The following is a 22,957-nucleotide window of genomic DNA, read 5'->3' as shown; positions in this document are numbered from 1 at the left end:
GATTAAATAGTTCTAAAGTAAACCAAATGAGGTTTTGCTTCCATGTATGCTATGGTATTGCTTTAGAGAACCTTTTTTGACTTTTACTGGCATCATATTTTTAAAAGTTTTCTTTCTAGACATTAATGAGACGTGACATGCTGAGGGATGAGTCTCAGCAGCAGTGACAGAGTGCACACTGGGGGTACAGCAGTGCATTTTTTTAGTAAAAGAGTGACAAAAAAGCTTTGTCTATTTCTGTCTGCTGCATGATTGTGAATGTAATTAAGTTACAAAGACGCTTGGACAAATTAAGCAACATAGAATCTTTACAGTAGCTGTACCTACTCAGCCCCTAATGCTAAAGCCTTTGAGATAAACATATTAAAACCACAGAGTGATTGGACATGAATAGACTGTTTTCTGGCAGCTTTACCTTATCTAGTATAATAAAGAATTTGGCCTAGCTAATGTCATAATGCCATGGGATGTAATTAAATTATGACAGATCTAGTTAGTTTAGCATCCCTAGTAGCAAGCTAGTCTAATTTAAGTAAGATCGGCATCTGAAAGCCATGATACAATAGATGCCGGTCAAACCCAGTCTTTGTGTACCTTGGTAACTGGGTTTATTCTTTAGAAATTGTGGTAATCTGATTTCAGTAATTATGATATTCACGTTTACAGAACCATTTAAGAGAAGAAATCCTTTCAAATATAAGAGACAGTGCATGCATTTTGTGGTAATCTGTATAATCTGCAGAAGGGGTTATGTTTGGCTTTTTGTGGTAGCTGTGGTTATACATTTATTATATGTTGAACATTTAATCATCAGTTAGTTTTGAACACAATCTTATTGGTTGGAAAACATTCCAGCTGTGCTGTTCATTCTGAGAATAGCATATTTTTACTTTACTTTGCTGATTACTGGTTGCGAGGGAATAGTAACAATCCTTTTACTTGCAAACAACACAATAATCATTATTCTTTTTTGGTATGGATTGAATACCATAACTTTATAACTTTATAACCTTAATATAAATTTTTATTATACTTCCAAGTCGCTTTGTTCAGCGCTTGGCTTGATCGGCGTGGTAATATGTCATCAAAGTGCGCATATGAGACGAATCTGCATTTGTGTAGAATAACCGTCAGATTCACTCTGAAAACCACATGAATCTGTGTTTAGCTGGATTTTCCCTACTGTTTCACTTTTAAACATGTGTTACAGCTCGGGCTTCTGAGAAATTGTAGGAATCAGCTTTTCAGTGTTTTTATATTATATTTGTTATTATATTTTTTCAGTGTATAAGTGTCAAAAACAACCCCATTATTTGACATAAGCCTGAAATATATGCAAGTCCACGGGACAATGGAACACATTAACAAAACTCAACGCCTTTTAAACTCAACTCCACTCCCAGAACCAACTGACGTTGTGTTTTAAGGTACAACTGTACTAAAATTGCCTTAAGCGTGTGTGTGTGTGTGTGTGTGTGTGTTTGCCCCATTTTGTTGCAGGCATCAGATTCTAAACATGTTTATATTTACAAAATACAATGAAGTTGACATTGGAAATCTTTTCTTTTTACTTTTGTTGGTTAAAGATTCAAAAAACAATTTAAAAAATCACAGATAATTCTTTTTATTGTATTTTACAAAATGTCCCAACTTTTCTGGGAATGTGGTTTGTATATTTAACACAAAATGTTGTGTATATCTAACACAAAATAACAGACCTTATGTAAACTAATGGCAATGCAAAGCCAATGCTGTGCAGGCGCTATTCTCTGGCACATTGTTGTTTTATTACTGTTTGAGGTCTTAACACAACACAGTCCTGAAGCTGTTTCATTTTTTACCTGGCAGTTGTAGCCTAGCGGTTAAGGTACTGGACTAGTAATCAGAAGGTCGCTGGTTCAAGCCCCACCACTGCCAGGTTGCTGCTGTTGGGCCCTTGAGCAAGGCCCTTAACCCTCAATTGCTCAGACTGTATACTGTCCCAGTACTGTAAGTCGCTTTGGATAAAAGCGTCTGCTAAATGCCGAAAATGTAAATGTAAATGAATGCATTTCTAACCAAATGTCTTAATATTCAAAGCTGTTTTATTTTTTACCTGGCAGTTGTAGCCTAGTGGTTAAGGTAGTCGACTAGTAAGCAGAAGGTCGCTGGTTCAAACCCCACCACTGCCAGGTTGCTGCTGTTGGGCCCTTGAGCAAGGCCCTCAACTCTCAATTGCTTAAACTGTATACTGTTTGGATAAAAGTGTCTGCTAAATGCTAAAAATGTAAATGTTAATATGTCTGCACTGTTTTGCGGCTAATTTTGGCTCTAAGATAGGGTGACCATATTTTGGTTTTCAAAAAACATGACACTTGGTCCAGGGAAGCGGAAGAAGGGTGAAGGATGTAATCATGTAATTGGTGGTATTATGCCAATGTGTATGGAGTAGAGGTTTAAATAGTTGACAAATGCATCAATAGCCATCCAACTATGTTATTGAACTTATACATTTATGGCTACTTTTTAACAAGACAACTAACAAATGCCTTTATGGCCAGATAATCTTATTCCTTTCCATTCAGCGTTTAGCCCTAAACAATAATAAAAATAAAGAATAAGTAGAAGAGGACGTATGGTCACCCTACCTAGACCTTTACTCGACCAGCTCCTCCATGGCAGCCCCCAGACATAAACGCACATAGAAATCATACCGAGTCAAACAGCGCCCCCTTGCTACAAGTGCCAGCAAGTGAATTCACACTTTAGACAGTTAAGTAACTTGAGCTTATGTCACATGAATTTGCAATAAGCAGTAAATATTTTAATAACCTGGTAGACAAGTTTACATTCTATGAATAAAAGTCAGCAACCGTCCATTCATTCACTGTCTGTATTACCACAGCTTTAACCTATTCAGGGTCGCGGTGGGTACAGGGCAGACACACATTTACACCTAGGATAATTTTGGTAGCTCCAATGAACCTGACCGCATGTCTTTGGATTGTGTGAGGAAACTGACACTCCCATAGGAAACCCACACAGACACAGGGAGAACATCCACAAAGAAAGGACCCAGACCGCTTCACCTGGGAATCAAATCTCAAATCTAAGACCTCATTTACATTTTCGGCATTTAGCAGACAGACTTACAGTACTGTGACAGTGTACTGTCTAAGCACTAGAGGGTTAAGGGCCTTGCTCAAGGGCCAAACAGTGACAACCTGGCAGTGGTGGGGCTTGAACCAGTAACCTTTCCATTACTAGTCCAGAACCTTAACCACTAGGCTACAACTGGACCTCCTTGCTGTGAGCCACCGTGCTGCCCTAAATTCAGCAACCAACCCAATACAATTTAAAGTATCCGAGTAAGCATACCTTATCTGGAGGTGGGGTAGAATTTGAGCTGCCAGTGGAGTCGTCTGTCGTCTCTTCTTTTTGTACGTCCCTCTGATTGCAGTCGACCTGAACGAGACCCTCGCATTTCAGGTGACAGGTGTAGCTGCAGTCTGTTAAATCGGGATACATACACAAGTGTCAGTAGCATCCAGTAGATAGATGTCAGTAGGATAGCATAGATAGATAGATGTTTCTATACACACTGTCCATTTTAACAGCTCCACCAGATCAGGACCCCCACAGGACCACTGCAGAGCAGGTATTATTTGGGTGGTGGATCATTCTCAGCAGTGCAGTAACACTGACATGGTGGAGGTGTGTTAGTGTGTGTTGTGCTGCTATGAGTGATTCAGACACAGCAGCGCTGATGGAGTTTTTAAACACCTCACTGTCACTGCTGATCTAAGAACAGTCCACCAACCAAAAATATACCCAGCCAACAGCGCCCTGTGGGCAGCGTCCTTTGACCACTGATGAAGGTCTAGAAGATGACCAACTCGAACAGCAGCAATAGATGAGCCATCGTCTCTGACTTTACATCTACAAGGTGGACCAACTAGGTAGGAGCGTCTAATAGAGTGGACAGTGAGTGGACACGGTATTTAAAAACTCCAGCAGCGCTGCTGTGTCTGATCCACTCTGCAGTGTCAGTGCAGTGCTGAGAATGACCCACCACCTAAATAATACCTGCTCTGTGGTGGTCCTGTGGGGGTCCTGACCATTAAAGAACAGGGTGAAAGCAGGTTAAAAAGGTATGTAGAGAAACAGATGGACTGGTTAGTAGTTGCAGAACTACAAAGTGCTTCTATGTGGTAAATGGACCTAATAAAATGGACAGTGAGTGTAGAAACAAGGAGGTGGTTTTAATGTTATGGCTTATCAGTGTATGGACCAGACACACCGACAACAGGTTTACTGAGATTGTAGTAAACTAACTGGTAATAATTTGACTGTACTGATTCAGCAGGTGTATGTATTACAGTTGGCCAATAGATGGCGACAGAATGCAAGAATTTACAAAGATCAGCGGTCATTAAATATTAGCTTAGCCAGCTGCCCCAAACAGCTTGCCAAGAAGCTTCCTTTTGGCATAAGTGTTACGCTTTAACATTTTAACAAACAATAGCAGTTGCATAATAAAACATCATGCCCTGGAAACCTGGCTTCGAATACAAGATACTCCAAATGATGTGCTTATTTCTGATCTAGGATCAGCTCCTGAATCCATTCCCAGTCCTAATTATTATAGTGCAATTACAACACTGACTTCAGATCAGCTGTGTACAGAACACAAGGCTTCAACAAACAAGAGACTGCATTATTTAGTTCAATACCCATAACCATGACAACAGATCTTCACCGCCAGAGATATTTCTCAGAACTGGCCGAGATTTAAATTCGAATGAGCTTGGTACTGAATACATTAGGTTTTTTCAAGCCGTGCAGCATGGAGCAAACCCTTTTTACATGTATTTATATAACTACATATCTATATAGAGAATTTTACCGTTCTATACATCGACCAGGCATAACAAATCCTGCAAAGTTGATGTGTTAGATGCAGGAAAAATGGGCGAGCGTAAGGATTTGAGCGAGTTTCACAAGGGCCAAATTGTGATGGCTAGACGACTAGGTCAAAGCATCTGCAAAACTGCAGCTCTTGTGGGGTGTTCCCTCTCTGCAGTGGTCAGTATCTATCAGAAGTGGTCCAAGGAAGGAACAGTGGTAAACCGGCGACAGGGTCATGGGCGGCCAAGGCTCATTGTTACACTTGGGGAGCGAAGGCTGGCCCGTGTGGTCCGATCCAACAGACGAGCTACTGTAGCTCAATTTGATGAAGAAGTTAATGCTGGTTCTGATAGAAAGGTGTCAGAATACACAGTGCATCACAGTTTGTTGTGTATGGGGCTGTATAGTCGCAGACCAGTCAGGGTGCCCATGCTGACCCCTGTCTACCGCAGAAAGTGCCAACAATGGGCACGTGAGCATCAGAACTGAACAATAGAGCAATGAAAGAAAGTGGTCTGGTCTGATGAATCATGTTTTCTTTTACATCACGTGGATGGCCGGGTGCGTGTGCGTCGATTACCTGGGGAACACATGGCACCAGGATGCACTATAGGAAGAAGGCAAGCCGGCGGAGGCAGTGTGATGCTTTGGGCAATGTTCTGCTGGGAAACCTTGGGTCCTGCCATCCATGTGGATGTTACTTTGACACGTACCACCTTCCTAAGCATTGTTGCAGACCATCTACACCCTTTCATGGAAACGGTATTCCCTGATGGCTGTGGCCTCTTTCAGCAGGATAATGCACCCTGCCCCAAAGCAAAAATGGTTCAGGAATGGTTTGAGGAGCACAACAACAAGTTTGACGTGTTGACTTGGCCTCCAAATTCCCCAGATCTCAATCCAATCGAGCATCTGTGGGATGTGCTGGACAAACAAGTCCGATCCATGGAGGCCCCACCTCACAACTTACAGGAGTTAAAGGATCTGCTGGTAAACATCTTGGTGCCATATACCATAGGACACCTACAGGGGTGTAGTGGAGTCCATGCCTCGACGGGTCAGGGCTGTTTTGGCAGCAAAAGGGGGACCAAAACAATTTTAGGAATGTGGTCATAATGTTATGCCTGATCTGTGTATTCTGACTCTAATAAAGACTATTAATGGGCGAATATAAAAGAGTATTTTAAAAATATAAAAGAACTTGAGCAGCAGAGCTTTGAACATGTTGAAGAGACCGTATGATTTTCTTGAGAAGGCCAAGGACGTTCAAAGGCAGTATTCTAAACGGGACAAGATGAATGCATGTACCAGAATTTCAGCATCTTTGTGTGAGAGCACAGGGCGCAGGCTAGCAATATTGTGGAGGTGTTGTGGAGATTGAGTTTTTAAACACATCACTGTCCCTGCTGGACTGAGAATAGTCCACCAACCAAAAATATATCCAGCCAACAGCACCCCATGGGCAGCGTCCTGTGACTACTGATAAAGGTCTAGAAGATGACCAACTCAAACAGCTGCAACAGTTGAGCGATCGTCTCTGACTTTACATCTACAAGGTGGACCAACTAGGTAGGAGACACTTTATTTGGACACTGTATTTAAAAACTCCAGCAGCGCTGCTGTGTCTGATCCACTCATACCAGCACAACACACACTAACACACTACCACCATGTCATTGTCACTGCAATGCTGAGAATGATCCACCACCCAAATAATACCTGCTCTGTGGTGGTCCTGTGGGGGTCCTGACCATTGAAGACCAGGGCGAAAGAGGCTAAAAAGTATGTAGAGAAACAGATGGACTACAGTCAGTAATTGTAGAACTACAAAGTGCTTCTGTATGGTAAGTGGAGCGGATAAAATGGACAGTGAGTGTAGAAATAAGGAGGTGATTTTAATGTTATGGCTGATCAGTGTACCAGCATCTGGTAGCAATGAACTCAACACTTGAACTCAATAATTAGATAAGGTGTGCACATCATTTTGACCAAATGGTGCATTAAACAAGCATAAATTGACGTGAGATTTGGGTGTTCGGATACTTCTGGCCATGTAGAATACAAGTATGTACTCAAGTTTACACATAGCCACAACTACAGTGACACTCATGTCTATGTTCCACTCTGCGGACGGTGATATGGTGCAGTAGATAGCAGGGTGACAGAATGGACAGTTCTGAGTGCTTGGTGAGTTATCTATATCAGCCACATTAAGGCGCATCAACTACAATATCAGGGTGGGACAACTGAATGATAGCAGGACCTGGGAATGTCCAGAACTCTCACACACCAATGATACCATTCATGGAAAAATAAAGGTCATCTTTTAAAGAGTCAGTGTTCATCGGGTGGGTGGCACTGGTTTCAAGGAATGAAGATCAGTAGAGGCAGTCCAAAGCAAACAGCATAATCCAGGATCAGGAAACGTGTATCTGGGAGGGCTTCCATCCTGCTCTGCCTTTAACCTTCGACCTTAGAGAGAGTCAAATTCACGCCAGTTATTTAGTTCAACTCCAGGCCACACAAAGATGTTGAAATGAAATTTGACAGGAGTGTCAGTCAGTACTAGAATTCTGTAATTTGGTCATTGATATTAGTTTATATATATATAAAACAATAACATTAATACCACCTTATTGTTTCTACACTCACTGTCCATTTTATCAGCTCCACTTACCATATAGGAGCACTTGGTAGTTCTACAATTACTGACTGTAGTCCATCTGTTTCTCTGCATGCTTTTTTTAGCCTGCTTTCACCCTGTTCTTCAGTGGTCGGGACCCCCACAGGACCACCACAGAACAGGTATTATTTAGGTGGTGGATCATTCTCAGCACTGCAGTGACACTGACATGGTGGTGGTGTGTTAGTGTGTGTTGTGCTGGTATGAGGCTCCCAGGCTTTAGCTTCTTTGTTATCTGTGTTAATTAAGTAGTTAGCATAGCTTAGCATTGGGGTTAGTTTAGTCTTTGTTCTTGTTATCATGTTCATAGTTTTTTTTAATAATCTATACAGTGTTTTATAGTTTTATTGTTTTTTATTCATAATTACTGCACACAGGGTCCTGCCTACTCACCCTGCCCACCGTTACAAATACAGATAATTATGAACAAAATAAAATATCAAAGAAACTAGCAGAAGCCGCTCAGGTGGCGCAGCGGTAAAAAGACACGCTGCAACCAGAGCTGGATTCTGAGTACCTCGTATCGAATCCAGCTCTGCCTCACCGGTTCGAGGCTGAGTGGCTGTATGAGCAACGATTGGCCGGTTGCTCAGTTGGGGGGTGGGGCAAAGAACCGGATGTGGGTCTCTCTCTGTCAGAATGCGATTGCGACCTCTGCCGGCTGATTAGAGGCGCCTGCACAGAGATGAGGAAGAGTGCCCTCAGGGTGTGTCTCTCCACATGCAATGCTAGGTGGCGCCAAACTCATCAATGTGCGGGTGGCAAAAATGCATCCGGCTGCTGCCCATGTTTCGGAGGGGATGTGGGTTAGCTTTGATGTCCTCGGTCAGGGCAGGGTTAGGCATAGACAGAGAGGAAGCACGATGCAAATTGAACAATTGGCTGAGCTAAAGGGGGAGAAAAAGGGGGAAAGTTTAATTAAAAAAAAAAAAGAAACTAGCAGAAGCTATTGTTTTTTTTCCTTGAGGTCCATATACGATGTATCCTAATAAGGTATATAGTCAATCCTAAATAATTCAATTAAACACCTAAAATAGGATTAGGTGGATTACCAGTGACCCCTATTAAAGCTCTTAAATTGGACTTTAGTGGCATTAGTGACTGAATCCTTAATCTGCTTCTTGTCCAAGACATGATTTATGCCAAACATATACTTCAATACTCCAGCTTTCTAAGTTCCAAACCCTTTGCTATTGGCTGACCTCCTTAACCTAATAAAGTACGGTAGAAGGAGGATGTTTAGCATCAGCCTGGGCACTAATAGGCAGAACACGAGGGGGGCAGACTGTAAAGCAAAATATGAGCAGGGATTAAGTAGCTCTTTGAATGCATCTGGCCCTGCAGGATGCAGACAGAGAAGGATCCATGAATGTCTGTCAGACAGGGCCAGGGGGATTGTAAGCTGAGAGGTAACTGTGTCTGTCTGCGATGTAGAAAAGCACTCCATCACAATCGATCCGGAGAAAACACACTGTTCCAGAAGTTGAAACAAAGCTAAGTTGTTTGTTCCTTTCTTTTACTGAAAGCACATGTGGGGAATTTAGTGTGGTTACAGGCAACCTTGGAGTGAAGAGGACACGACACTATGCTGCAATCTTTCCCATAACCACAAGAAAGTAGAGACTCTTGGGAATTAAAGCTTAAGTGAGGTCAATCACTGCTGTTGAAGGATTGACCTGTATTCAGCATTCCAGTTCATCCCAATGGTCTTGAATGGGTTTATGGGATGGGTGTGACTACTAGCAGTGCAGTAGAATTAGATCAGACCATTAACATCTTTCTTGCCCCTTCACCTTTCCATATAATTAACTACAGCACTATGGTCATATTAGATCCTGTTAATGGCATTAGGTTGAGGTCAGAATTCTGTGCAGACCGGTCAAGTGTTTCCATAAACCATTTCTTTATTTATTTACTGTCTTATTTATTGTCATGCTATAATAGAACAGGATATTCCACTAGCACACCAGCGCCAAGATTCTGAACACCCCGGTTCGAAGCTGGGCGCCATCTAGCGGGCACAATATGAGAGTACCACTTCTCATATCAAAATGACACTTCTCCATTTATACATACACCGATCAGCCATAACATTAAAACCACCTCCTTGTTTCTACACTCACTGTCCATTTTATCAGCTCCACTTACCATATAGAAGCACTTTGTAGTTCTACAAATACTGACTGTAGTCCATCTGTTTCTCTACATGCTTTGTTAGCCCCCTTTCATGCTGTTCTTCAATGGTCAGGACTCTCCACCACAGAGCATGTATTATTTGGATATAGTATGAACAAAACTCCCTTTGGAATTATTGTTAGCTTAAAAAGTCTTTATTAAAAGCTTCATGGATAGGCTGCTCATGCTAGCCTGCTTTCACCCTGTTCTTCAATGGTCAGGACCCCCACAGGACCACCACAGATCAGGTGTTATATAGGTGGTGGATCATTCTCAGCACTGCAGTCACACTGACATGGTGGTTGTGTGTTAGTGTGTGTTGTGCTGGTATGAGTGGATAAGACACAGCAGCACTGCTGGAGTTTTAAACGCCTTATTGTCACTGCTGGACTGAGAATATGAAGGTCTAGAAGATGACCAACTCAAACAGCAGCAATAGATGAGCGATCGTCTCTGACCTTACATCTACAAGATGGACCAGCTAGGTAGGAGTGTCTAATAGAGTGGACAGTTAGCGGACACGGTATTTAAAAACTCCAGCAGCGCTGCTGTGTCTGATCCACTCATACCAGCACAACACACACTAACACCCCACCACCATGTCAGTGTGACTGCAGTGCTGAGAATGACCCACCACCCTAATAATACCTGCTCCGTGGTGGTCCTGTGGGGGTCCTGACCATTGAAGAACAGGGTGAAAGCAGGCTAGCGTGAGCGGCCTATCCATGAAGCTTTTAATAAAAAAATTCTTAAACTATACCTTCAACACTTGATCTATTTGGTGCTGTTTCTCCTAAACAATAACACCACTTACTGTTGACCGAGGCAGTTCTAGCAGGGCAGACATTTGTCAAAGCGATTGTAGGAGAGCTGGCATCATCTGACAGTGACATAATGAAAGTATCTGAACTTTTCAGAATGACCCTCTATACTGGTGAAGTTTCGTCCTTGGAAATTTAATGGACGATTCCATATTAAGGAACTTAATCTTTTAGCATGTGTGTGATTTCCCCTTAAAAATGATGTTTTCTTGGGTGACTACGTAGGCTAATCAAATCCCTGGGCCTACCCCTCACTAAGTATCACTTCTCATATTAAAATGTCACTTCTCCATTTATACATAACTACAATTCAGTTGTTTTTACTTTGTAAAACAGAAATTCCCTTTGTACGTGGAATAAAGGGGCTTTCTTTGGGAAGTAACAGAGAAATCTGTTGCCTGTTTGTCCATCGTGTGTACCTTTTCTGCTTTTCTTTATCAGCATTTTCCTCATATTGTTTCTGACACAAGGCTGCTGGTCCTGTTAGATAAGGGTACTGTTTAGCTGACACAGCTTTTCCTCTCTGATTTGTTTTTGGCTTTAGGCATAACATTATGACCACCTTTCCTAACTGACCGGTCTGCGGCTATGCAGCCCCATACACAACAAACTGTGATGCACTGTGTATTCTGACACCTTTCTATCAGAACCAGCATTAACTTCTTCAGCAATTTGAGCTACAGTAGCCTTCGCTCCCCACGTGCATCAATGAGCCTTGGCCGCCCATTACCCTGTCGCCTGTTTACCACTGTTCCTTTCTTGGACCACTTCTGATAGATACTGACCGCTGAAGACCGGGAACACCCCACAAGAGCTGCAGTTTTGGAGATGCTCTGACCCAGTCGTCTAGCCATCACAATTTGGCCCTTGTCAAACTCGCTCAGATCCTTACGCTCGCCCATTTTTCCTGCTTCTAACACATCAACTTTGAGGATAAAATGTTCACTTGCTGCCTAATATATCCCACCCACTAACAGGTGCCGTGATGAAGAGATAATCAGTGTTATTCACTTCACCTGTCAGTGGTCATAATGTTATGCCTAGTGGTTATACATAGTCTAATAACCTGAACATTTAATCTTTACCTAGAAAGTCAAGTTAAAATGGTGCTTTTAAGTCATTTGGGGCAGTTAATTTAAAAGCAGAGAAAGGTCCAAGTGTCAAAATGTTAATGTCACATATTAAACCACATAAGGACGTAGTGTTTTGTTGTCCACAAGTCACAAAATATGAGTCCAAGTCAAGTCACGAGGCTTTAGGCTAGAGTCCAAGTCAAGTCACGAGTCAGTATAATTTAATATAATATAATCTACACAAAACATATATTGGAAATGTAGCCTAGAAATAAACAAATAATAAGTTCAGATAAAAAACAACAACAGATTAGCAACTGTATTTTGCTGTTTTACTTAGTGCCTTTACTTTCCTAGTCATAGTGCAAATAACAAGAACCGTAACAAGAAGTTACCAGTTAAAAGCTTAAACTGATACGTTTTGTTTTCATTGCAAAACAAAAGCGCGTGATAAATCACGTCACAGCGGCCAAAATCCAAAACAGCAAAAAAAAAAAAAAATTTAAAAAAATCATAACTCTGCTTACCTTAGCTTCTGTTCTTCCAGATGCTATTACATTTATAACCGTGTGTCCCATTAGGAATATAATCCGTTATTTTGTAAATGTGCTTATAATTAAAAACCTCCAAACTTTTCCCAGTTGTGAAGTAAAACACTGACTCATTAGAAAGCCAATCAAGCATTTCATTAACACATCATCTGTGTGACGCAAACTGAATAAATGCAGATACATTTTCCAGTCATCTTAAAGACTGCAAATAATTGAGGTCTATTACTATGTACATAGTATTGTGATAATTAGGAGATCGTAAGTCTGTGAAGATCAAGGCTGAAAAGGACTGTTGAATGTGCTTAACTTTACATCCCTCACACAAAAGTGCATGACAAGCCATAACGTAACTCTGATAAATATAGCCACATAAGGTCAGGAATATGTAGGAAAACTGTTGTCACTTAACACAGTCTGCCACTGCATCAAAAAATGCAACCTGAACCTATTACACGAAAGGGAAGCCAATCATCAATTCTGAGTCCTGGCTCATCTCAGATGGACCAAAAGACAGTCAGATGAGATCATGTTTCTTGTTCTTTTTGGGGGGAAATAGTTGAGTTCCCAATGCAAAAGATAAAAACGACCATCCAGACTATTATCAGTGAAAGGTGTAAAAGTCAACATCCGTCATGGTATGGAGGTGGATCAATGCCCATAGCATGGGTGACTTGCATATGTGTGAAGACACCGTTGATGTGGACGCCTTTCTCTGGGAAGTCTGAGGTTATTTCTGTGAGACAATGCCCACAGTCCTGATCTGTCTCATGAAGAGGAGAATCAGACAACAGTGACCACAGACTGCTAAGCAGTTAAAGTGTAATTAATAATAAGGGTGAAGTAACACAATGGTAATCATGCCCTAGTCCCAACTTTTTTTGAGTGTGTTCCAGACATCAAATTCTAAATTTGGTTATACTTATAAAATACTATAAAGTTGGTCATTAAACACAAGGGCAATATTTTCTAGAGAAGGATATTTCCAAAACATCAAAGATAAACAGAATATTTCTGTAGTCTGGATACTATCTGAATATCTGTAACTCTAGCTAGCGTGTCAGCTCTTTTGATTACAGTAAGACCGGCCGGTCGACTCCCACACCTTCTTGTCCATCCTCTCCCAACCCAACATGAACACTGCTCTGTTTCCATTCTGAGCCAAAGTCAACATGTTCCTCACAAAGATTGGCCTGTATCGTACTGGAAATGACAACTACTGATAATACAACGCGCCAACTACATCTGCATAATTCATTCAGGCATTTGCACAAACATACACTGATCAGCCACTACATTAAATCCACCTCCTCGTCCATTTCATCAGCTCCACTTACCATATAGGAGCACTTTGTAGTTCTACAATTACTGACTGTAGTCTATCTGTTTCTTTGCATGCTTTGTTAGCCCCCTTTCATGCTGTTCTTCAATGGTCAGGACTCTCCCAGGGCCACTACAGAGCAGGTACTATTTGGGTGATGGATCATCTTAGCACTCCAGTGACACTGACATGGTGGTGGTATGTTAGTGTGTGTTGTGCTGGTATGAGTGGATAAGACACAGTAATAATGATGGAGTTTTTAAACACCTCACTGTCACAGCCGGACTGAGAATAGTCCACCAACCAAAAATATCCAGCCAACAGCGCCCCATGGGCAGCTGATCAACTAGGTAGGAGTGTCTAATAGAGTGGACAGTGAGTGGACACGGTATTTAAAAACTCATACCACCATGTCAGTGTCACAGTGCTGAGAATGATCCACCACCTAAATAATACCTGCTCTGTGGTGGTCCTGTGGGGGTCCTGACCATTGAAAAACAGGGTGAAAGCAGGCTAAAAAAAAGTATGTAGAGAAATAGATGGACTACAGTCAGTAATTGCAGAACTACAAAGTGCTTCTATATGGTAAGTGGAGCTGATAAAATGGACAGTGAGTGTAGAAACAAGGAGGTGGTTTTAATGTATGGCTGATCGGTGTATGATCAGGCCCTGATGTTAGACAAAAAGCCTAGTTTGCACTCATCCCAAATTCATCCCAAAAAATGTTCTATGGGGTTAGATAGGCCAACCGAAGTTCCTCCACTCGCTTTGTGCACAGGGAAATAGTCACACTGACAAAGAAAGGAGCTTTCCCCAATTGAGCTGAATCGATTTTATACACCCATTAGTACTGGATGTGGCTAAATGGCTTAAATAAAGCCCACATGCTTTTGGCCATGGAGAGTATTTAAAGCTCCTAATTTAGATTCAGTAACTGTTGTTTTAAGTTGGCGATAATGTGGTTGGCACTTATAGTCCATAAATTAAGCCAGGCTGTGTGAAAGACACTGAAACATTGATGTAGTGGGATTTCTGAAGCGCTCGGTTTGCTAAAGTATAGCCAAAGCCAAAGATAGCAATGATTAAACTGTTAATAGAGCAAAACATGAATTATACAGGCCCCACGCATCATGCAAACCTGGTCAATAGATCTGATGGAGAGCGGGAGTGGAAGTGTCAAACATGCAGATAACCTACACAAAGGAAATGTATCTAGCAGTAGCCTCAGACTCATAAAGCTCCTGTATTTACTTGGGACCTTATCAGCACACTACACAACCACACATCTATCAACCACTTAGCATATTAGCCTGGTTGTAAAATGTATTGACTTGATAACTTTATCTAAGAAACAGTTAGATAGTTAGAATAGATGTGACTGTCAAGGGTATTAGCTCAGTCTCTGTTAGCAAACATCATGGATCATACTAAACAATTTGGTAATTTCAAAATTGCACTTGATGTCGTTCACCCAACAAATCAGTTCTGCCCTACTAGTACTGTCCTGGCTAAATTGTTTATAGCATAAAAATAGTTTATCCTATCCTATTATACAGCAACATTGTCTCTAAGCAACTTCACAAAATCCAGGACCAACAGACCAAAAACCCCTGTTGAGCAAGTCAAGGGCGAAAGTGGCAAAGAGAAAATCCCTTAAAAATACAGAAAGAGACCCTGTTCACCCTGTTCTTCAATGGTCAGACCCCACCGGACCACCACAGAGCAGGTATTATTTAGGTGGTGGATCATTCTCAGCACTGCAGTGACTGACATGGTGGTGGTGTGTTAGTGTGTGTTGTGCTGGTATGAGTGGATCAGTTTTTAAATACCATGTCCACTCACTATCCACTCTATTAGACACTCCTACCTAGTTGGTCCACCTTGTAGATGTAAAGTCAGAGACGATCGCTCATCTATTGCTGCTGTTTGAGTTGATCATCTTCTATACCTTCATCAGTGGTCACAGGACGGTGCCCACAGGGAGCTGTTGGCTGGACATTTTTGGTTGGCGGACTATTTTCAGTCTAGCAGTGACAGTGAGGTGTTTAAAAACTCCAGCAGCATTGCTGTGTCTGATCCACTCATACCAGCACAACACACACTAACACACCACCACCATGTCAGTGTCACTGCAGTGCTGAGAATGATTCACCACCTTAATAACACCTGCTCTGTAGTGGTCCTGTGGGGGTCCTGGCCACTGAAGAACAGCATGAAAGGGGGCTAACAAAGCATGCAGAGAAACAGATGGACTACAGTCAGTAATTGTAGAACTACAAAGTGCTTCTATATGGTAAGTGGAGCTGATAAAATGGACAGTGTGTGTAGAAATGAGGAGGTGGTTTTAATGTTATGGCTGATCAGTTAGGAGAGGTGTTTACATACTTTCAGATCTATAGTGAATAAAATGAGGTACACTGTGTACAAAACTTCATAAAGCTTTATAAATACAGTTATGCAATGGCACAGATTTTATGTACAGTGTGTTCCAAACACACATTTATATGGGTCACTGAATGGGACACTGAATGTTCCTTGTACCCTTGACATTATCCTTCAAGCATCTGTGACAAGAAAACACGTCAGGAAGCTGAAAGGCACAACTTACATAACAGCCTTAAAGTCTATAGAGGGCTGCCCAAATGCCATCTAACTTGCCCAAAGTGGTTTTGTTTGTATTCATTTGCCTCTTTTACTGCACCTCCAACCTTAAAAACTGAACGACACTAAGATTCTAATCCAAGTCAACAGGGAAATGATTTTTACTTTATCTGGCAACCTGTCAAGTGGGTGTCTGGCTGCACTGACAATAAGAGATGGTTCAAAGTAGTCTAAATGCAGTAGTTATGGTCAAAGTCAAATATGAATGTGACATATCACAGTCCTAAAAAGCCAGTAAACATTTTATCTTGCAAAAAGCATGCTAGCACATCAGTGCTGTCATCTCAAGCTCGCGAGTTCAAATCTCAGCTCTGATGTCGGCCTGATGGGCGCCTACACGGACAATGATTTGCTGTTCCGAGGGAGGTAGGAGGTAGGTGCCTACACAATGAGGCGGAGGATAATAAAGATCAGTGCTTAGGCCACTCAGGTGGCGCAGCGGTAAAATACGCATACAGCGGTTTTCCAGGACAGGTTCCACTCGGAACAGGCTTCGCCAGGGTCGACCAAAGAAGTTGAGTCCACGTGTTCGGCGTCATATCCAGAGGTTGGCTTTAAAAAATAGACACATGAGTGCTGCCAGCATTGCTGCAGAGGTTGAAGACGTGGGAGGTCAGCCTGTCAGTGCTCAGACCATACGCCGCACACTGCATCAACTCGGTCTGCATGGTCGTCATCCCAGAAGGAAGCTGACGCACAAGAAAGCCCGCAAACAGTTTGCTGAAGACAAGCAGTCCAAGAACATGGATTACTGGAATGCCCTGTGGTCTGACGAGACCAAGATAAACTTGTTTGGCTCAGATGGTGTCCAGCATGTGTGGCGGCGCCCTGGTGAGAAGTACCAAGACAACTGTATCTTGCCTACAGTCAAGCATGGTGGTGGTAGCATCATGGTCTTGGGCTGCATGAGTGTTGCTGGCACTGGGGAGCTGCGGTTCATTGAGGGAAACATGAATTCCAACATGTACTGTGACATTCTGAAACAGAGCATGATCCCCTCCCTTCGAAAACTGGGCCTCATGGCAGTTTTCCAACAGGATAACGACCCCAAACACAACCTCCAAGATGACAACTGCCTTGCTGAGGAAGCTGAAGGTAAAGGTGATGGACTAAACCCAATTGAGCACCTGTGGCGCATCCTCAAGTGGAAGGTGGAGGAGTTCAAGGTGTCTAACATCCACCAGCTCCGTGATGTCATCATGGAGGAGTGGAAGAGGATTCCAGTAGCAACCTGTGCAGCTCTGGTGAATTCCATGCCCAGGAGGGTTAAGGCAGTGCTGGATAATAATGGTGGTCACACAAAATATTGACACTTTGGGCACAATTTGGACATGTTCACTGTGGGGTGTACTCACTTATGTTGCCAGCCATTTAGACATTAATGGCTGTGTGTTGAGTTATTTTCAGAAGACAGTAAATCTACACTGCTATACAAGTTGTACACTGACTACTCTAAGTTATATCCAAGTTGTATTTCTATAGTGTTGTCCCATGAAAAGATATAATAAAATATTTGCAGAAATGTGAGGGGTGTACTCACTTTTGTGATACACTGTAAATGGGCAGTTGTAGCCTAGCGGTTAAGGTACTGAAATTTTGTAGCCTAGTGGTTAAGGTACTGACAGTGGTAGCCTAGTGGGTAGAGCTTTGGGCTATCAACCGGAAGATTGGGGGTTCAAATCCAGGCTCTGCTATGCAGCCACTAAATAAACACTTGGGTCCTTGAGCAAGGCCCTTAACCCTGTCTGCTCCAGGGGACCCAAACAAGCTGTGATATTGTACTGTATGTACATATGTGTATATGACAAATAAAGTATATCTTATCTTATCTTAAATAATAAGCAGTAGGTTGCTGGTTCAAACCCCACCACTGTCAAGTTGCCACTGTTTGGCCCTTGAGCAAGGCCCTTAACCTTCAATTGCTTAGACTGTGGATAAAAGCATCTTCTAAATGCTGAAAATGTAAATGATATGCTTCCCATTACTGGTGTTGCAGCATGACTGTACTACTAAATAAAACAAGGTTAACACATGGTTTCACCAGTTTCACCAAGAACTCCCAATAGAGCCCAGGTCCTCACTCCATCAAACATCTTTGAAATAAACTAGAGGAAAAGATTCAAAAGCTCAAGTCTTGATTTCAACAGCCCTGAGGTCAATCATCTGCACTGCAGCTTTATCCACACAGACGACATACCAGGTAATCATGAATCGGCTGACGGTGCAGTAACATGTCAGATCCCCTGACTCTGGCACATTCCTGTCAGACTGTCACATCTACACTATAGAGGGTCGATGAAAAGCAGCGCCTCTCTGTTCAGTTCAGACCGTTTTAGGTTTTAATGGGAAACAACGACTAGAGAGAACGAGAGGAAATAAGAGTAAGGGGGGAGAAAATGTGATGCTCCCTATGGACTAGAACCAGGCTATTTTTGGGAGGGAGAAAATCACTGCAGAGCATTGCAGCCTTACTGGAAAACAGCAAAACACAAAGTCCACCTAATCATCGTTTTTCTGATCAGTGTATATGTCTGTTATATTTCTTAATAAAGGAAATTAAGGACTGCAGATCAGCATATTGGCTATGGGTAAGGTGCATCACTTGGGACAACTTTGAGATAAATCAACAACATAACAACTTGAATGAAATAATATCTAATATTTTACCAAAGCATTTTAGCATCTCTCAATCCTCTTCTTCCACATTTGCTTCATCCACATCCTCACTGATCTTCCATTCCTGGTGGTTCTATTTGCTTACCTCATCCCACTAACCTCTCAGGTTTCCTACCCCCCTCCTCCCAGCAGATATTTCACCTGATATGTTCCAATGACTTTGTCTACCACATTTATCCATCCACTTATCCATTCTTCTATTACAATCTGTCCCTGCTACCTTCTGCTACAGCAATTTATCAATTTTTGTTTGTTTTTATTTATGTATTTTATTAATCACTTCTGTTTAGGGTCACATGTTGTAATGATCTATGGTGTGAGACCAAATCACAGCTGTGATGTTATTTGAAATGGCCCTTTCCATCTAACGTTCCATTGCTTAAGCAAATATGAACAATGAGTTTTGTTTTTAGCCTAGTAGTCCAGCTGTTAGCAAGGCACTTTTACAATTTCAGAAACAACTATTAATACCAGGTGCATAGAATCCAGCAAAGAACCGTACAAACTCCATAGATATATCAGCAGTAAAATAGGATATATTAAAAAGCACTGGGACGTACTTCTTGTGACTATCCTAGGCTGCCATCTTTCCAACAAATCTGCTAGAGCTTCTTTTAATGTAAGTATTATTTAAAAATGGGAATGTACAGTATATGAGAAACAGCAGTTCAGCAGTGAAGCATTAAACCTCACAAGCTTTGAATGTGATCACTAAGTGCTCCAAAACTTATGTATATACCTCCTTGTTTCTACACTCACTGTCCATTTTATCAGCTCCACTTACCATATACAAGCACTCTATAGTTCTACAATTACTGACTGTAGTCCATCTGTTACTCTGCATGCTTTGTTAGCTCCCTTTCATGCTGTTCTTCAATGGTCAGGACTCTCCCAGGACCACTACAGAGCAGGTATTATTTAGGTGGTGGATCATTCTTAGCACTGCAGTGACAATGGCATGGTGGTGGTGTGTTAGTGTGTGTTGTGCTGGTATGAATGCATAAGACACAGCAATCCTCACTGTCACTGCTGGACTGAGAATAGTCCACCAATCAAATATATCCAGCCAACAGCACCCAGTGGGAAGCGTCCTGTAAACACCGATGAAGGTCTCAAAGATGACAAACTCAAACAGCAGCAATACATGAGCGATAGTCTCTGACTTTACATCTACAAGGTGGACCAACTAGGTAGGAGTGTCTAATAAAGTGGACAGTGAGTGGACACGGTATTTAAAAACTCCAGCAGCACTGCTGTGTCTGATCCACTCGTACCAGCACAACACACACTAACACACCACCACCATGTCAGTGTCACTGCAGTGATGAGAATGATCCACCACCTAAATAATACCTGCTCTGTGGTGGTCCTGTGGGAGTCCTGACCATTGAAGAACAGCATGAAAGGGGGGTAACAAAGCATCAGACTCATGCTGCTGTCTCACAGTCCCTTTACAGAGGGACAAAATTCATATTCTGAGTCTATCCAACGTGGGGGCGAAAGTTGCTCCAAAGTTGCTGGCCACATCTTTTCACTTACCAGTGGCACGCTATGAACTCCGCCACTGGTACAGGCACCTCCACCAGACAGCAGAAGTACAATTGTACTTTGGTATTGAAGCCCAGTTGACCTCCCTCCTTCATGCGCAGTAAATTTTTAGGATCCAAACTCAAGAGCTTGAGATCTTAGTGTTGAAGTAGTGCATTGGACTCATTTATCTTCAGTAGCAATGCCCCAATTATTCGTCAGCACCCTTCTAGACTGTTCCTGCCCCTGCCCTGATACACATTCTCTCAGCTGTTTGTCCACCTGTCTTCATACAGCACTTGCAGCTTCTTTAATTCCTATCCAAACTCTCACATTCTCCAAAAGTCAAGCAAGTTAACTGAATAATGTTCCCAGACCTTTATCCATATGCCAACCGTCCTTCTGTATCTCTCATTACCTGATAGCTCGAGGGTGCCGCTGCTGCTGGACCTCCTGAGCAGCCTCAGTCCCTCGGACCAGGAGCGTGACTTAGGAAGACGCCGGAAGAGACGATTGAGGTGCCGCGAGACGTGGCCGAAGCACGCACCGGACACGGCTGCCTCCTCTGCCGGCCTCATGGCGGGTGACGCTATCTCCGTCCGCCTGTGCCCATGGCACCTGCTGGCGCCGGGCACCTGGAGCTCCGTGGCGCTGCACTCGGGCTGCCAGAGTTTGGCGTGCGTCCACCATCGCAGGGCAAGCGCCGGGCTTCTAGAGGCTCGATCTGGCCCGTCCGATACAGCCCCGTTCACTCTCGCAGTCTGTCATTCTGCCTCTCTCACTGAGTGCTGTCCTACTGTTTTCTCACGCAGTGCAGAGCTGATGCAGCGCCCACTCATCCTCTCTGCAGAGGGCTTTTCATAGCCTTCTTAAAGCTACAGGCACCCTACCCTGCCCTCGCATCTTTCTCATCCCTCTCTCATCCCGCCTGCTTTCTCTGCATGCCATCACTTCCTGCTCCACTTCCTGCGTGTGAGTGTTCGTGATGGAGTGTGAAGACACATGGGTGTCCCACACACCGAGAGTCCTGAGGGATATCTCATCTCCAGTTCCACACCTAATAACGTAGACGTTTTCTTTACCTCATTCTGTCTTTTTTTGGCTCTGACTTTTACATCTATCCAAGTTTAGAATGAACTAGAACATCAAGTGCCTGAAGTCACAAATGGCTCTTTTAGCTTAAAGCATGTGTTAAACTCGAAGCCCGTGGGCCAAATCCGCCCCGCCACGTCATTTATGTGGCCTGCGAGAGCTTAAAATCGCACATAAACTGCATCTCCCACAATGCATGCCGATTTTGTGACCCGCAAAGTGATCCCACATCCCGCCACTAGATTGCAGTGTTTCCACATCAGCGTTGAACTGAGGCTGTTTTCCAACAAGTGATGTTGAGAAATATTTACAAATACAGTAGACCCTTGAGTTACGAACCATTTACCATACAAACATTTTGGGTTACAAAAGATCATTTTTAACTTAACGTATGAACAAATTTCGGATTACAAATTGAAATTCGCGAAACACGTGACATCACGAACAAGTTAACACCGACCGTCTCTCTCTCTATATATATACAGTGAGCAAACATTCGGACAGCGGACAGTGTTTTTTTCAGTGTTTTCTTTATATTTTGTAAAATTCTGTATCAAAATGGCCCAAAAGAATGTGCAGAATAAGCGTAGTGGTGAGAAAATGAAAAAATCTATTACTATTCGTTGTTGTATAATTACTCCTGCCAGTAGCTGTGACTGTGTATCAGACAGAGGGGACAGTGAGTGAGAGAGAAGAAGTAAAAGCTCAGTAAAGTATTCTTTCTTTCGTGCAATTACACCACAAAATACTGTACAACACTATTAAAATAAAGAAGGAAATAATAGAGAAATATGAGAGTTATTCTTTCTGGTAGATACATTTTATATAAAAAAAGAAGGAAATTTATTATGGTGTATGATACAGCACATGTACTGTACTGAAATGTGGTGTGTGTTTTTATGTACAGTACTACTGTGTATTGTTTATTATTGTTTATTAAAGTAATGTCTATTCTATTATTTAAGATTTAAGGGAAAAAATACTTGTATTTATAACAAAAAAGACCATTTAAGACATTAGAAAGGTTAGGTAAGGGGGGGTTTGGGGGGTCTGGCATGGATTAATTCTATTTACATTATTTCTTATGGGAAAAATAGGTTTAACTAACGAACATTTTGACTTAAGAACAGCACTTCGGAACCAATTAAATTCGTAAGTCAAGGGTCTACTGTAATCCCAAAATGTACAAGAACAGAAAACTGAAGCAAAAGGAAGGTAATTTAATAAAAAATGGGAAAGTGAATACAAGTTTGTGCTTTAAGAAGAAAAACCGGTACGTCTCTTGTGTTATGAGGCCGTGTCTGTGGTAAAGGAGTACAATATAAATGTAGATATACATTATAAATATACAGTATACATTTGGCATTTTGACACCAAACACAGAATTTAGCCTCCAAGAAAACCAACAAATTGTCCAAGACTTAAGGCAGACTGCAATCACAGCAGGATATGTTACAATCAGCCCTTTGAGGGCCACCATAATGCAGATGAAA

The 22,957-nt window shown here is 42.2% G+C and overlaps 1 protein-coding gene across 1 annotated transcript in view; it reads right to left on the bottom strand.

The window, feature by feature from the left end:
- The window catches only part of LOC134301848 (ras association domain-containing protein 5-like), a 69,384-nt gene extending 48,126 nt beyond the window's left edge, over positions 1-21,258 (bottom strand). Inside the window, exons 1-2 of the mRNA XM_062986747.1 lie at positions 20,791-21,258; positions 3,358-3,488 (exon numbers count right to left, since the gene is read on the bottom strand). Coding sequence (XP_062842817.1) covers positions 3,358-3,488; positions 20,791-20,950 — 291 coding nt within the window. The 5' untranslated portion in view covers positions 20,951-21,258. The remainder of the gene's footprint in view (positions 1-3,357; positions 3,489-20,790) is intronic.
- Positions 21,259-22,957: the final 1,699 nt, after the last annotated feature.

The sequence above is a fragment of the Trichomycterus rosablanca genome, chromosome 24 (genome assembly GCF_030014385.1).
Source record: "Trichomycterus rosablanca isolate fTriRos1 chromosome 24, fTriRos1.hap1, whole genome shotgun sequence".
Classification (NCBI taxonomy): domain Eukaryota; kingdom Metazoa; phylum Chordata; class Actinopteri; order Siluriformes; family Trichomycteridae; genus Trichomycterus; species Trichomycterus rosablanca.
The sequence above is the reverse complement of the archived record's forward strand: the minus strand, read 5'-3'. Positions and strand labels throughout refer to the sequence as shown.